Here is a 16,860-nt window from a genome sequence, read left to right as displayed (position 1 = left end):
CCCCCCCCCCATCAAATTTGTTACCAAATAAATTAAACGTAAAAAATCAAGATAGAAACATTCCCAGCCATTCCTCCCACTTTGTTAATTTGAAAAGTAGTGGCAGCAGAGAATCTTAACTTCTGAAGTCCTTAAACTCCATTTTCAAACAAAGGTATGTACAGTGAGAGATAATCCAAATCTCTTCAAATTTAATTACCCCATGTTTTTAATTTACGTATAAATAATAAAACTAACTCTACATAACAATACCAATGGTAATCATACAGAATAGTATTTTCTTTTGCCTCCGACCGTGTAGACTGGCCTTCTGTTAACGCCATAGACCACAAATCACACTATACAGTAAAACCCTGTTCAGAAGAATAACATCAGTGATATGCTTTTTCTTAACATGTAGATCTTGTTGCCGACAATAGAGTATGTACATAATATAAATGAATCCAGCTGTGGAATGATAGGAAATCTGGAGCACTTCTGATATTGCAGATGCAGATTCTGTCGATGGATTATGTTGCTAATATTACTGCTGTTGTTTTTGTAAGCGCATGTCTATTGATACTGCTTTTTGTGAAGTGTTGCTCCTGTGCTATACGGTTGGTCAAACAACCAAAAAAGGCTGGGACATCCCAAGTGGTTTTCTTGATTGAACTCTTAGGCTTTCCTGCAGGTAAAGAAGAAGAGGAGAGAGAGAGAAAAAAAGAGCACAGAGCATTTTAAACCAAATCACACACATCACACACATAAATGTAAGACTTTGGAAGTGGAGTGGTGTCTGCAATACACACTGCTTGCACTAATGCCTTCGGGGAGTCTCAGTAATCAGCTAGTGTCCATGCAACTCAAATAGTGACAGTCATACTGCTGCACGTGGATGCACGCTCTTAGAAAATAGTTTGTCATCTCTTTTGGCAGGCAAATTAATTCAGAACATGCACAGTAAGAATTCTGGTGGGGATAACAATAACCTCCAAATTTTTAGAAAACAGAGATTATTTTATATTTATTCTAATGATATTCAGAAGCATGTCATTCATCAAACTGTAGTTTCTAAGGGAAGTAAGATTATTCAAATCATGCACGAGATAGTTTTTTTGTGATGCAGGTTGCTGCAAACAGGGCATCTGCAGACAGAACAATCTATTTGTGACTTTTAAGACCTTTTTGTAATGTCAGTTGACCTACATTTATTGCTAATTGTGTATCAGAGCAGGTAAACCTGACAGGAAGTCGAGATAAGCCCTCAAGCCTTGTTCAAACAAACTTCATTTTCTATGCATTATAATTTGGATTTGACGTACCACACTTGAGTGAATTAAGGGAAATATGTAGAAAGAATTCTAGGAAATTTCCAATTGGAAAATATTGCAGCCATAAAAAAACAAAAAAAAAACATCACTCAGTGCAACCAACATATAGCTTCCATATAACTTATACATTTACAAGGGAGGTGAACAAGAAAAACTGTATGTTAAAGGGTAAGTGTATAATTAAATTGATTTGTTGCAGAGGTGTTGTTTATAGGGATGCAGAAAAAGATGATACAACTGCATCTAGTTAGTTCAGAGATTGCAATGGATTCAAACTTTGCATATTTTCTAGAACCAGACATCGAGAGATAATTTAAGTTCAGTCCTTCGTTTTTGTTGAATCAATTTCTTACCTTTTCAAAGTTGGTCAGTGACCTGCAAATACCCTGTGCATAAGACACATTATGTGCTTTGGGTAATTAGAAATGTTAAGTGGACATTTTTGGATGTAATATTTCAATACAATATATATATATATATATTTTTTTTATTATTATTATTTATTATGTTTTTGGAGTCCCAGAATTCCTACAGAGGAATGCAGTTCCTCAGCCAGCAGCACGTGTCACAGAAACCAAACAGCTTTACCCAAAACCTTCTAAAGTAAGGTTACTGTCTCAGTTGGTACAACACACACACACACACACACACACACACACACACACACACACCAACACACATACAAATTCACTTACACATGAATATTTTGTCACATCTAGTCAACACAACAAACACCCACACAGATATAACTGCACGCACCTTCTTGCTTCTTCACAAACACACACACATACACATCACTCACACAAAAATCTTATGTTGTCAACCATTTACAGGGCAACGATCAGTACATTTCCAGTCTCACAAAAACCAAACAAAGTTCAGGCACAAAGTCACTTGGAATTGAGTTACAACCAAACAAAACCCCCGCACTCACCGAAAACTACCACACCAACCAACTAAACAGAGGGAATATGTAAGCATGATAATCATGACAGACAAAAAAGAAACTAATCAAAAAACAAAAAGTCTAAGAGAAAGAAAATCGGATATATCCATATTTGATGGACAACAGGCTAATTTAGCTCTTAGCATTGAAGCTTTTTGAGGACTTGAAAGAAAAACAGCATGTCATGATGATCAATTACTTACAGACGCTGAGGTAAAGTGACAGTTACAGTATTGATCAGTGTTTGCAAGGATTAAAACCAGGACAAAATAATAAGAGGAAACTCACAACGCACCAAACACAGTTCATGGTCGCCACAGTAACCCGCCATGCAGTTTGAGCATGGTGAATCAAGGCAACGGCCCAAAATAAAAATTGCTAATGGCAACCATCACAGGCAATATCGCCACAGCAACCAACACAGGCCAATTAACTTACAACGCAGTGAGAAGGAAGGGGGGGAGGTTTTAGCGGTTGCTAGGCAACCGTAGCCATAGCGACGCACGTCTCCACGATTTATGTATGGACAGTCTTGAGAGTGGTGTGATGTTTTTTTCAGGAAAAATGGCATATGGCACAGCACAAAAACAATAAATGAAAAGTAAAACAAAAAATTAATGACGAACAGTAGTAGGCATTCAACCCTGCGACAGAACATTGGTTAGACAGAACATTTGAAACGAGTAAAAATCTACGTCTCAATCTAACGGTCCCTCTACATAGTGAGCAAAAAAGAATCAGCCACTTTTACACAATGTATTTCAAATTGATGAGTGCTGTCACCTCATTAAAGTTAATCTACTGTAGGGTTATTGACCTCTTCAGTTCCACATGAAAGACAGCCATTTAAGTACTGAGCCCCCCAATTACATCCACTCTGTGTCCTTAACTTCCACACACATTTCCAGCTGTCTATCAATCCCTCCCCGAGCCCTCCCCATCTCATCTCTTTCATTATACAATAACTCACCTCCTTCAATAAGGCCTGTTGGCATCCTTGGGCCTCTTCAGCTGCACCTTCAGTCTCTTCATACCGATCTGAAAGCCGTTCATGGCCTGGATGGCAGTCTGGGCGCTGGATGGGTTGTCAAAACTCACAAAACCTGAGGAAGAAGTGACGAAGTGAAGGAATCAAACACAAACACTCATCATTAGCAGCATCATTTGTGGTAAAAAAAAAAGGTGTAAGTGTAAATAAAGCTAAAATTAACATGTGACACATCTTTTTTCACATGAGAAGGAAGTCTCTAAAAAAAGGTGACAAGAACCATCACAGTGACTCACCAAAACATTTACTCTGGTTGGTGGCACGGTCAACAAAGACCTTTGCAGAGATGACGTTTCCGAAGGGAAGGAACATCTGCAGTATCTCAGAGTCGGTGAACTCTTGTGGCAGGTGGTAGATGAAGATGTTACAGCCCTCGGGTCCTGTATACAAATAGAGGAGAGGCCCACAGAGATATGACATGACAAGTTAGATTATCATTAAAAACTGAGTTAGTGCAAGGAACACAATGCACACCAATTATAATCCATTTTATTTGTAGAGCGCTAATCAAGATATTAAGAGATGCTTTACTTAACAAGTCGCTAAGTAAAAAAGAAGACTAAAACACAGTGCAGAATAGTCACTAATAGACAAAAACCAAATCTTAGTTCCACATTTTGGGTAATGCATTTACAGTATTTTTCATCCTCTTAGAGTTCGATAGATACCACTCGTGTGTCTGTACAGCATGTATTCATCTAGAGCCAGCACCTGGTTAGCTTGGCTTAACATTAAAGCTGGAAACTGGAAGAAATAGCAAGCCCGGCACAGGGGTGCTAGTTGTCCAATATGAGTATTTGCTTCTTTTTCCCCCGTAATTTTATCTCACTTTAAAGTTCATATTTTTTTAGGGTTTTGGACTCTTGGTTGGATAAAACAAAATGAAAATGTCATTTTGGCCTTTGTAAAATTTGATAGAGTTTTTTCACTATTTCAGACATTTTATAATCTAAACAATCATCAATTATCAAAAATCATTAGTCGCAGTCCTGGTTTTAACAAAAACTGTGATAAATGATATTATTTAAGCAAGTTGTAAGGGTATGCTATGACATTTTTCACATCGTGCAGAAATGAATGAAAACCAATAGATACTTAGAATGGCAGCAACGTTGTTTACAAAATGGTAATCTGGGATGTAAAGTAAGAGTGTGGGATTTGTGGTAAATGGGCTAACACATGCAATACCACAGGATTGTTTCTCTATCATATGATTATTTGTGAACAGCTCTTTGAGTTTACCTTCTCGTTGCTGCAGCTGCTGCGGTTGCTGTGGCTGCTGAGCCACCAACGTGTGCTGGTGGGGGAATGGCTGTCCCACCAGGCTGTAGGCAGCAGGGTAGGTGGCTGATGTGGAAGAGGAACAGGTGAGCAGAGAGCAGCAGTGAGGCAGGACAGAGATGGCAAACTAATAAGATCTTTGCTCAAAACAACATCTGACACAGTTGCATTCCCACCTACAGATTTGTTAAAACCAGAAGATGCTTTGCATTTAGTTTGTGAGGTATGACTCATTCTATAAAGCAGCAGATGTTTACATGTTGTAATGTATGTGCATCTTTTGACTTTGGATGTAAATTTCTACTCTACTCATGCAGTGCAAAGATAATGTTGTAGCTGCATCCTGTTATGTTACATAAAACTGTTTTGCATTCTGGATACAACGAATGGAAGGTTATTTCTATGAACCAAAACCAACGTAAAATGTGTATTTGTGAGATTTTTTTATATTTTCTTTTTTTCTGAGGCTCACCTGTGTAGTGCTGCATGCCTGTATATGCTTGCTGCATGGGGTCCAGGACAGGACTCTGAGCTGTGGCAGAGTAAACACATCGTCACCAACATCGTGCACAATTGCACTCACAAAAACTCCTGCATGCTATTTGGGGCACATCTGCACGCTCCAACGCTCTAACATTTAGTGCTTTAGTTTCCTTTCCTTTAGATTAGACTGTTGCGGTTGCACATCAAAACAGGAAGCCCGTAAATCTGTGGGGTACTTTTCATGACAGCAAAATAGTTATTCTAAACTTCCTGATGTAGATGCTGTGAACGTTGTTGTAGCTATACCTTGATAGGCATGAACGCCATTGGTGTACAGGGCTTCAGTTGCTGATTGGCCGTTGGGTGGAGCTGGCACAGAGGCGTAGCTGTTCAGTGCGATTGGTGGCGGCAGAGCAGGAACAGGTGTGCCTGCCATGGAGGGTGGAGTGCTGGTACCTGGAGACATGTTAAAGCATTACTTTGTATTCTAATAAATTCATTTAACAGCATGAATACAGAATTTTAAAGCAAGACAAAGAGGAGACGAGTAAAGATTTGTGCTGAAATGACAAGTTAGAATTAGAGTTAGAGAATAGACTTGTGGGGGCTTTACAATCTGGACAGCATACAACACCCTACTTCAGGATGGACAGACATGCAATAGATGTCATGTGTATATAATAAATAACCAATATAATATAATTACAGTATAGACAGTCACAATGCCAAAAAATATAAAGACAATGTTAACAAACATGAAGAAAAAACTAAATTTCAACAAGAGTTCACAGCGGGCGAGCAGCTATGAGAGGCTGCACTTTGGCCCAGCGGGGCTTTGAGATAAATGCTAGCATCAGCATGCTAATCTGCTCACAATGACAAAGCTAAAGTGCTGATGTTAAAGGTACCCTCTGGAGTTTCTAACCTATAGTAGTGCTATGAAGCATTTTTCTTTTATGATGCAAAAGGGGAAGTGATAAACAATGGTTTCACACGTTCCCCTTGACCTACAGGTGGCTGTAATGCACCAACAAACACAGCATGTGCCACCAAAGCCAGGGAGGAAGAAGACTGCAAGCTGGTCAACATAGACATTTCAATTCATTTCAAACAATTCAGAAGTCAGTGATAGACAAAGATCAGCTTTGCAAATGTTTTATGAAAAAAGAAATGCATTCAACACTTGTGTTAAGACCTCACATATATACCCACAGTGTATTTTGGTGTTTACATATAAAGCTCCACAAGGCAAGCCTGAATATCCCGACCCAATTTCGAAAGATTAAAGGTCTCATGGCATGAAAATGTCCCTTTATGATGTGAGTTTTTTAACATTAATGTGTGTTCCACCAGCCTGCAGTGGCTAGAAGGTGTTAATCAAGCCCTGGCTATCCTGCTCTGCCTTTGAGAAAATTAAAGCTCAGATGGGCCAATTTGGAATCTTGCCCCTTATAAGGTCATAAAGAGCAAGGTTAGAGAATTTGGCCCACTTATTGTAGGACTGGCTCTAGTGGCTGTAATTCTGCACAAAGGCTGAATTTTGGGAAAGTGACTTGAGATATGGTATTAGGGGGCCACTAATGTCTAAATAAATGTATCTAAGAAGCAAGTTCAAGTTATGAGCTCTTTAAGGGTCTGGCATTGAGTAATGAAAATGGCCAACCTCGAGGGGCGGCACCAAGCATTTGAAAGCATTTGAAAATCAATGCACGCAATTGGATGAGACTACGACCAATCACAACAATACACAGGTTGACGTCTCCTGAGCCCCATACGCTTAGCTACCAGCGGAGCAAACTGATGGATTAAACTGTTGTCATCTGTTTAGCTCGCCTCTGGCCCGCCTAAATCAGATACACTGATGTGATTGGTGCAGCTCAGCTACAAGGGTATAGTTATTGAGCAACATTACTCAATGCCCGAGTAACTCGTTGAGCAAATTCAAATTGTGCTCTTGCAAGAACCCTGGATTTCCAGAGTACCAAAGGGCACCTTTCAGCAGGTAATGTTTACCATGATCATCATCTTAGTTTACTAACCCAAAATACAGCTAAGGCTGTTCATTTTGCAGATATTTGGTCATGAATCAAAGTATTGGATAAATTAAAGTTTGACCTGATGACAACACTAAATTAATTAGCTCAGGGATTACAAAAGTTATTACAATTCATCCTGAGGGGGACATGAATGTCTGTACATTTGCTGTTTACAGTTTCATTAGTTTAAAGTTGCTGCTTATGTCTGTTTCATATATTTCTAAAATGAGTACTGATATCAACATTAGCATGTCCAGTATTAACATGGCTATAATTCCAACTACTTTAGTACTTGAGGGATGCAGGTACTCTAACTTACCCACCATGTAACTGTCTTTCCTTCCTTAAATGTAAAAGCTAACACGGCTAACATCATGACAGACTGAGATGGAAAAAAACATCAAAATAGATATTTCTTATTTTGTCCTCTTAGGTTCACCTCTCCTTGTGTATTTTATATTTCAAACAGAAATCTAATCAAGGCTGGCTGAGGCCGGATATCTCTGCCTCTCGTTACCTGAGGAGGGGGTGATAGATGCGATCGGCGTGGCAATGATGCTGTTGGGGTTGAGTGCAGCGAGTTGCTGCATCTGAACCGCCGCCACCGTGGCAACAGGAGAGAGGTAGGCCGACTGAGCCACCAGGGCCTGCTGCTGCATCAACTGGAGGATGGAGAGAGAGAGAGGTTGTAATTAAGAGGACATGAGAGACGGAGTCAGGATTTTAGGCTATGGAGTAGGTTTAGAGCAATCCGTGTGGGTTTTTAGGCGTACACTGTGAGTGTATTAACTGAGTGTAATCCCAGGCTTGTTGTGTAAAGAAATTTAACAATGAGACTTTAAACATCTAACTGTGGCTCAACATCAAACATTTTTGTGAGTGATTACAGTAGATTACAACTGTAGACAGACACAATATTCCTATTATGAACTAGTCATAAAACTAGTTTAAGATAATTGCAATGGCTGCAGTCTGAACCTCAATCTGCAGTCAATATATTTGAAGGACACATCACTGCACACTGTAACCTAACACACACAAACAAACTGTCCTTGGTGACTTGATTTTGCAGACATGTCCAGAAGTTTCATGATCTTCCCAATCAGACATTGTGGCCAAAATCAGGTTAGAATGTATTAGTGATCTGTGGCTGTGGCTGGGTTGTAGATTTTAGTGTATCTGCAAATTTTTGTAAAAATAACCCTTTTACCAAAGTATTGCAGGTTACATAAATCAACACATCCATTTTTGGCAAAATTAAATCTAAGGGCTCCTTAAGCATCACAAAGTAAATGGCTGTAAATGAGCCAAATCTGAAACCATTTGCAGTAAACGGTCAACTAACAACAAGAGCAGTAATGTGGCTTTACTCTTTATTGTAAAGTGTCATTTATCCTAATAAAATCATCTTCTGTTACATTAAAACGCTTCTATTTGAATCACATGGGTTAAGATTTGCTTTACCAAAATGGTTTGTAGATTTTTTAATCAATTTTTTTTCACTTTGATCAAATCTCAGGTATTGTTCTTGTAAAAAGGCAGAGTTTGTGTTTCTTAAGAAATATGGGTTGTTACTCACTGCCTGTGTGTAGGCGTTGTAGGCCCCGAGGTGCAGGGTCATGGGGCTGATGACTCCCAGCTGAGAGGCCACCTGTTGCATCCGTCGGAGCCCTCGCTCCTTCTCTGAATCTGCAAACTTTACCACCAGGCTGGATGAGGCACCCTACGGACGAAATGGGAAAAACACTTTTCATGTCAACATAACTTTGGGCATTCTGATGGTGTCGGGGTCCAAGACCATATCAGCACAACATCTCTGGTATAAGCTCGACCAGGGACCTTGTCACAAGTCATTTCTCCCCTCATTTCTTATCAGTTCTATACTGTATGCTCAAATAAATACTCAAAAACATAGTTTATTGTTTTAATAATTACTGTTTTAACTGAAATGAATATCTATTTTTCACATACAGTTAGGTAATATTTTAATTTAGTCAACCTGCACCAAACCACAGTACAAATCACCTACAGCAAGAAAAAAAAGATGAGCGCATTTTGCAAAGATTTTGTCTTCTGTTGTGTGTGTGTGTGTGTGTGTGTGTGTGTGTGTGTGTGTGTGTGTGCGTGTGTGTGTAGAGGGGCACAGAAATGAGAAGTGGTGACTGTTAGCTGAGTCACCACGTTGAGTGTCTAAATGACTGGATTTGGAGAATCTAAAAGGGTGTGTATTCTGTATTTGACTATGTGTTTTACCATGTGTTTCTCTACGTGCATGTGTGTGTGTGTGTGTGTGTGTGTGTGTGTGTGTGTGTGAGTCAGTGAGTGAGTGAGTGAGTGAGTGAGTGAGTGAGTGCGTGCGTGCGTGCGTGAATGAGTGAGTGAGTGAGTGTGTGTGTGTGCATGTGTGTGTGTGTGTGTGTGTGTGTGTGTGTGTGTGTGTGTGTGTGTGTGTGTGTGTGTGAGTGAGTGAGTGCGTGAGTGCGTGTAGGGGGGGACTCACTGGTAAAGTACGACTCCCATGCAGAGCGTTGATGGCGGCCTGTGCCTCTGCATTGCTCTGGTACTTTACAAATGCACACCCTACATGAAATGACACACCATTAAAAGTGGCCCCACACAGACAGACAAACAGACAGAAACACACACACACACAGTATACAGAAATGACTTCCCTTTAAAAATACATTAGGAACCGTCTTACATCCAGTGCTTCATCAGTTACCGTGGCATCATTAAACATGGTCCACAAAACATTCATTGCCTCATCAATCACAGTCCGTAAACCACCAAACACATGATTAGCATTGACCAATAAAACCTATTGCACCATTAGTCATGCCTCATGCAACAAACACGGAAAAAAATAGCAACTTTGTTTGAGCTGTCTCCGGACTTTGATTTACATGGCAAATATCATTAGCATTGTTGTTAGTGACAATTGTTATTTACATTCACGTGATAGTAATGTGCTGAAGGCTTAATTCTCAGGTCTGGATAAAAATTAAACAAAGTCAGTGTCAAGATACGATCTGGACTCCATTTGTAATCATTTCATATTAGAGTAAAGCTAAAGGAAACCTGATATGTGATTTGTTTTGGAAATAGTGGGTAAAGCTTCAAAGAATCAATCTAATCACCCTGGGTAATTTAAATAGGATTATACATTGGATCTTATTGCATCCGTTTAAGTATGGAAGATTTGAAATCGCTAAAATGGTTAAACATTGCTAACAGGTTTCAGTATTTAGCAGTTGTCCTGCGTTTAAATGGCCAGGAACCAGACTATTTACTCTTTTAAATGTGTGGGTTTAAAAAAGAAAAAGAAAAATGTTATTCAAAGAAATGTACTGAATATTTTAGTAAACATTTTGTGTGATGTATACTGTATCTACTATGATTACTTTCACATAATTGTCTGTAATTTAACAAATGTACAGGCAGTCTTTGTTTTCATCATGACCAATGAAATAAATTATTCAAACTGTGTGTGTTTGTAACATATATAATGCTTTGATTATATGCATAACAATTTATTTGTGTTATTTGCTGTTTATACTTTGTTTTATTTTGTATTTCACCTCTCTTTTGTGTGTTTCTCAGGCATGAGTTGACATTACCTTTGCTGGTACCGTCGGGCCCGCGTAGCACCGTGCACTCCTCTATGCTGCCGAATGGCTCGAACATCTTTCTCACATCGGTGTCCGTCTGCTGTTTTCCCAGCATGCCCACAAACAGCTTCCTGTCTTCTAAGGGGAAGGAGATCGCAGAGATGGGAAGGAGAAAATAGGATAATGTGCGGATAAATTGAGTGAGGTTACAGTTGAGGGAAAAAAGTGGGAGTAGATGTTTCATGGGAGATGTGATACAGGCATTGAAAAGGGCAAAAGGGGGAGAAGTACTATGTCACCGTACATGCATGAATAATAAAGGACAACAACAGTGTGACAAGAAGCTTCAAAGCAGGATGGATCGGCCTGCTATGCTTCACAACACCACCAGAGTGCAGTAACATGAACATCACAACAAACAAACAGCATCTGGCGGTGACTCAAATGTTTGTCACCCTCTGTGTTGTCAGGGAAGCTGCTCTGTCTGTCCCCGTCTGTGAAGGATCAGACCAGTGTTTCTGCGTGTTATAGCCATTTCACTGAAAAATCCCATGCATCCCTGCAGACTATTCTCCAAAGCATGCAGATAGATGTACAGATTGTGATCTTTATTTGTCTTAACATTCAAGTTGCCATTTCTTTCCCATTTCTTTTGGCATAAAAAAATCAACTGTCAACGGTTTTTTATTACATGTATGCAGTTGTTACAGGATAGTGTGGTTGAAAATATGGTTTGATTAGAAAGGTCTGCCTGTGTGGTGTGTCAATGTGTTGGATTTGAGATGTGGCTGTTGTAAAGCATTGAATTCACAAGCTATGATTTGGTCACTTCTTGTATAAAAAAGTAGTGGTTCAACAGTGGTCATGTAAGAGTTAAGAGCAAAAATAAAGCTCAACATTATTTTGACTGTCATGGATCACCTATTGGGCTAAATTCAAGTGTCCTCACGCTCACAAACGGATCATCAACAGGCCTTGTCAAAGCAGACAGGTTGACTTGTCATTGTAGGAAGAGCACAGTTGTTACTAATAACATTAACAATGTCTCTGGTCTGTTCTATTCAAGTGTCCCAGTAAGTTACGACAGTGTGACAGTGAGGCGGCATGCGCAATGCCAGGACCCAAAAACTGACAACAGCTAAATGGAATTTAGCCATCATTCATCTGATTATTTGTACCTTTGCTTTTCCTCTTGTGAAAAGTTTGCAAATTGATTGTTACTGAAACCAAAATCTGCCATAAAATGACAGAATGCTTTGGAAAATGGGCAACAATAATATATAGTATATGAATTGCACTGAACACACACAAAAAAACCCGCTCATGCTTAAAGTTTTTGAACAACTTAAATGTGTGACAGTGTGCTCATTATCGTTGATAAAAATGAACTGGGATTAGGTGACTGATTGATTAGATGTTTGGGCAGAACGATCTCCAGTGGCATTTATCGAGTCAGATGTGGGAGTTTAAACATGCAGCTTTGAAGATGTTAAAGCCAGGCACAGTGTGTAAGTTAAATTGAATTTGTAAAAATGTAATAATAAATGTTGATTCATAGTTTAGAGGAATGATAAAATCTTTCATATTTTTTATGCAAATTGTTGTTGCAATTGATTGTTTGTAGAAATTTTCTTAATCATCAAATGATATTGTCTTGATTTTGGTGGTGTCATTTTAAGATATTGTCACCTTTGTAGAAACTGTTCTCAAGAAAAACAAGTGTTTCAGTGTGGATTCAAGACTAAATTACTTTTTATAGATGGTAAATGTTGGTCGTGTGCAAAGTGAAGGTGGTGTTTGAACAGATGCTGTGATTATGGATGGGGACAGGTGTCTCTTACCCCCTCTGCTCTCGCTGTCCGCTGGCTTCACTTGGATTGGGCGGTTCATCTGGAAAGACAGAGGCCACATGGCACAGTCAGTTTTGAATACAGGTCAGAGGTAGTGATCATTAACACAAGAAAAAAACAGGAAAACTCACTAAATATAATGTATACACACAGGCACTTGATCAAAGCTTTTGTAAACTTTAAAAAGAGGACATTCGTGTGTACTGACTTCACGTCACCCATCTAGAAATGCTATTGATGCTTTAATGTGAAGTAACAGTGACATATGCGTGCATGTATGGATGTTCATGATTTTGGCCTGAGCTCCTCCCTCCTACGATCCCTCACTAACTTCAAATTTTTGCTAACTCTACTGTAGAAGACCCAGGATGGCAGTTCCTCTCTCTCTCTCACTCTCTCTCCACCTCCACTCTCTGAGTCTCTCTCAGAATCTGCTTTAATCCTGCCGTCTAACGTTACCTCTCCCCCTATCAGACAAAACTAGGAAAAGCACACACCCACGCGGGATTGGGGAAGTGATAAGATTAAGAACACTCGCCGGCTAATCTGGATTAGGAGCATGCGGCATCAGAATAGCGAGAGATTCTGAGCCTGAGAGACAGAGATGAGGGTAAACAGGGTTAGAAGGGAAAGAAGGCTATCTAAAAAAAGCAAAAACATAAACAAAACAATGACAAGTAAAAAAAGAGAGAACACACAATTAGGTGACCTTTTCATAATTCATCAAAAGGCAAGCTGCTGAAATACCTTTTTTTTTTCTTTACTTTGCCACAATTATTAGCCTCCCCACTATTTGACAAAAGCCCTAATTGAAATTGTGCACACTTCAGTGCTTCGGTGCCTCATCTTTCAAATGTATAGAGCACGGAAACAGTGAAAGGAGGTCTTGAATAAAATAAAGAAAAGTAGGAACAAGAGAGGGCAAAAGAGTGATATTGAGGGGAAGGGAAGGAGCATATGGAAGTGGGGGATGTGTGTGAAGGGGAGGAGGAAGAGGAGAAGGAGAAGGAGAAGGAGGAAGAGGAAGAGAAGAAGGAGGAGGAGGAGGAGGAGGAGGTGAGAGCAACAGAGTGACACTCTGTTAACTGTGGCTTAATGAAGGTCTTAATTATGGAGCTGGTGACATTTCAGCCAGATCCTGATCCTGTGTCACTGATTGATCCGCTGTGATCACTCAAAAGGAGACACTATTGATCTGGTCCACGGTCATGCTCTGCGGCCAGGACTCGCATGCACAAACACCGTCACCTCCAAGCTGAACCACCGACCAAGATACCACCAACACCTGCTGCAGATGGCCCCTGTGCCTCCTTACTGAGAGCGTTGAATTGATTGGACCAATTAATAGGATGATAGAGTAGATGGGGGGGCAAAGTCTCAAAACCATATCAGTCAAGCAAATGTGGGCCTCAGCTCCTGCAGTCTGTGAATAGTAATTTGTGTTTAAATCCCAGTTTGGTTTGCGGGAAAGACAATATGACTGGGCCCACGTGCTAAAGTTCATAAAGTTGTGGTGTTTAAGGCACTTTGGATGAAAGCATTCAACAAATATGACTTATTGTATGTCATTATAAAAGGGACCATTCACTGGCTCTTACTCACTGTTTACCACCATACCACTCATTTCTTATGCTATTTGCTCCTACAAATTTCTGCCAATTGAGATTAAGTGTGTAGTATATCTTTATGAGCATTTTAAATATCAAACTAACTTTGATTTATTATTACTCTTCATTTGCATTCTTTTAACTAATTTTGTATTTTTGTTTAAGTCATGGATAGGATTTTAGAAATTCTGAGGTCAAATATTAAGACATTCTTTTTTGAAAAATTTGTGTGTGTTGACTATTTAAGTCTTTTTACTTTTGTCTCTCTTGGCATTTTGAATTTGAATTTGAATGTGCATATTAAAAAAAAAATTGTTGAACTAACAATATCTTTGAAAACAGTTTTTAAAGAAATAAAATCAAACCTGATCGCTAAGGATACAATAATGGTATGGTATGGTATCATACACCATTGTTTTTCTTTTACTAATCAGATATGCAATTGGGACAAGGTAAAAGATACATGGTCAGATGGATGTGACATACAGTATACTTCAAATATATGAGTTTATAGATGTGTCTGTGTTATGTATGTAAAAGTTGCATTTAGTAAACTGCAAATTTTCGTCAAAAACAAATATTGGCGATTCCTTGGCGTCCTTGTTGGTTGCTTTTGCCCTGCGTGCATGCTATACAATAATAGCAACATACATAGACACATTCATCTACAAAATGAGTAACTTTTCTTTCAGATGATTTATTGCAGTCATTTTAGGCCTTTATTTCCATAGGACAGATGAAGACATGAAAAGGGAGAGACAGGAGGAAAGACACGCAGCAAAGGGCCACAAATTGGAGTTGAACCCGCAGCCACTGTGTCAAGGAGTAAACCTCTATATATGTGCGCCTACTCTTCCAACTGAAGAAACCCCGGTACGTGAATTACTTTTCTAATGCAAAGATAAAAGATAATTCTTGGTGAGAAAATCTGTCTAATTTTAAGAGTTGAGTTCAGGAGTCAAAGCTGATGCTACAACCTCTTGGCTGTATTTTAACATAACATCTTTGATTAATAGCATGTTTGGATGATGCCTGTAATAAAATGCTGTGGCCCATATTTGAGTGCAGGAAGACAAACAGCAAAGGCCGTGGTGGTGGTGATAGGGAGAAGCGCAGCAGATGGCTCTATGGAATTCTGAATATAATTAGAATATACAAGAGGCAAAACAGTGAGAAGTGGAGACCATCGAAGCTGTGCCACTTCAGATCGGCACGGCAACCGGCCCCACTTCTCTGACGAAGTCCGCACACGCATGGTCATCGTCATGACAACCCCGGTGATGAAACCCCTACATCAGGTAAACAAGGTTGCCCTGAATGACATGCAGTAGAGACGGGTGAAAAACAAATGAGTAGGACAAAGGGTGCTTCTAGGTCGAGAGATAGAGGGATTAGATGTGTGAGGGAGGAGTGGGTGAGGCAAGGAGGAGAGGAAAAATGAAACAGAGAAAAAAAAGGAAGGATGACGAAGGGAGCGCTTGTGCCTGTTGAATGCAGGCGCTGCCTCAAGACCAGATGCAGAAGCAAGGAGAAACATATCTCCCTTCAAGTCTAAACCACTAATGTACACTTTACAGTAATTTTCTCTCTCCCCTCCTCCTCCTGTTGCTCCCCTTCCCTCCCTTTTCTCTCTTAGGCTTGTTTACAAAAACAGTCCCGTACTGTGCAAAGACAACACACAGGCAAAACCCGCCTGATCAACAGCCATTTTACCAGTGTGTTTTGCTATTTGATTTTTTTCTTCCACTTGTGCTCTATCGTCAAACACACAGATATTATATACAATCACACAAGTTCATTGTCCACACACACACACACACACTCTCTCTCTCTCTCTCTCTCTCTCTCTGTCTACTCCTGTCACTCACAGCAACATCTACACATACTTAATCTTTTTCGCTCTCTGATGCCGCGGGGGATTTTGCTAGGATTATGAGATATTAAATCCATAGATTATCCCATCAAATCACAGCTCAACCCCTTCGCCATAATGCATGACCCCACCACGACATCAAGTCTATATGCACCACTGTAAATGCATTTTCAACTGGTAAAGCAACATAAATGTTTCTTAGAATGAGCGTTGTTTACAGTCGGCGTAAAACATATTGATGATAGATTTCTCTGTTTTGACCTGCTGCAGAGCAGACAATAATTTCCACATTTGCAGCTCAACGCAGCCAGTGTTGTTAAGTCTGTATAGCAGGCTGCTGCTGCTGTGTGAGGGTGACACATTTCTGTCGCCTGTTTTCTCTCCAATTTCAATCCATTCTGCTTGTCTGCCCTGAAAAGCAGCCACTCTCAATGGTAAATGTATCAGCAAAGACCATCTCCTGTGCTCTTTCAAGAACATTTACAGCAGGGAAGCAGAGTTGGAGGTGGAAAGGGGGTGGTGTAGTTGGGTGGGGCGGGGGGCACAAAGACAATTTTCCATCTTTACCTCCCCTCCGCTCCATCACACAGCTCTGGTCATTGCATCGTGCTGGTCGCCTAGCAACCTGGCATCCCTCGTCCCCACCGTCTCCAGGCAACGAGACCTGCGACCGTAATCAACCTGCAACCTCCCGACTCCCGCTCCCCTCCCTGTTCTATTCCTCACCCATCACTGTTGCTTTTGCTACCTCGCTTCTCCATCCACCTTCTCTTTACAAATGCACTTACGCTGGGACGCACTTGTGAATTCACTCTGGG

The 16,860-nt window shown here is 40.1% G+C and overlaps 1 protein-coding gene across 3 annotated transcripts in view; it reads right to left on the bottom strand.

Moving 5' to 3' along the window:
• Nucleotides 1-16,860, bottom strand: part of celf3a (cugbp, Elav-like family member 3a) — a 26,286-nt gene that overhangs the window by 181 nt on the left and 9,245 nt on the right. Inside the window, exons 4-15 of one of the 3 annotated variants that reach the window (XR_004659468.1) lie at nt 12,554-12,602; nt 10,722-10,850; nt 9,605-9,684; nt 8,684-8,827; nt 7,622-7,766; nt 5,375-5,524; nt 5,058-5,117; nt 4,547-4,651; nt 3,541-3,684; nt 3,227-3,359; nt 2,695-2,787; nt 1-664 (exon numbers count right to left, since the gene is read on the bottom strand). The exon at nt 1-664 is cut by the window's left edge and continues 181 nt beyond it. Coding sequence is in view for 2 of the 3 variants with exons in the window: in XM_034892933.1 (XP_034748824.1) it covers nt 3,232-3,359; nt 3,541-3,684; nt 4,547-4,651; nt 5,058-5,117; nt 5,375-5,524; nt 7,622-7,766; nt 8,684-8,827; nt 9,605-9,684; nt 10,722-10,850; nt 12,554-12,602 (1,134 nt within the window). In the remaining variant the exon portion in view is untranslated. The remainder of the gene's footprint in view (nt 665-2,694; nt 2,788-3,226; nt 3,360-3,540; nt 3,685-4,546; nt 4,652-5,057; nt 5,118-5,374; nt 5,525-7,621; nt 7,767-8,683; nt 8,828-9,604; nt 9,685-10,721; nt 10,851-12,553; nt 12,603-16,860) is intronic. The other 2 variants (XM_034892933.1, XM_034892934.1) reach the window with 2 other exon arrangements.

The sequence above is a fragment of the Etheostoma cragini genome, chromosome 14 (genome assembly GCF_013103735.1).
Source record: "Etheostoma cragini isolate CJK2018 chromosome 14, CSU_Ecrag_1.0, whole genome shotgun sequence".
Lineage (NCBI taxonomy): Eukaryota > Metazoa > Chordata > Actinopteri > Perciformes > Percidae > Etheostoma > Etheostoma cragini.
The sequence above is the reverse complement of the archived record's forward strand: the minus strand, read 5'-3'. Positions and strand labels throughout refer to the sequence as shown.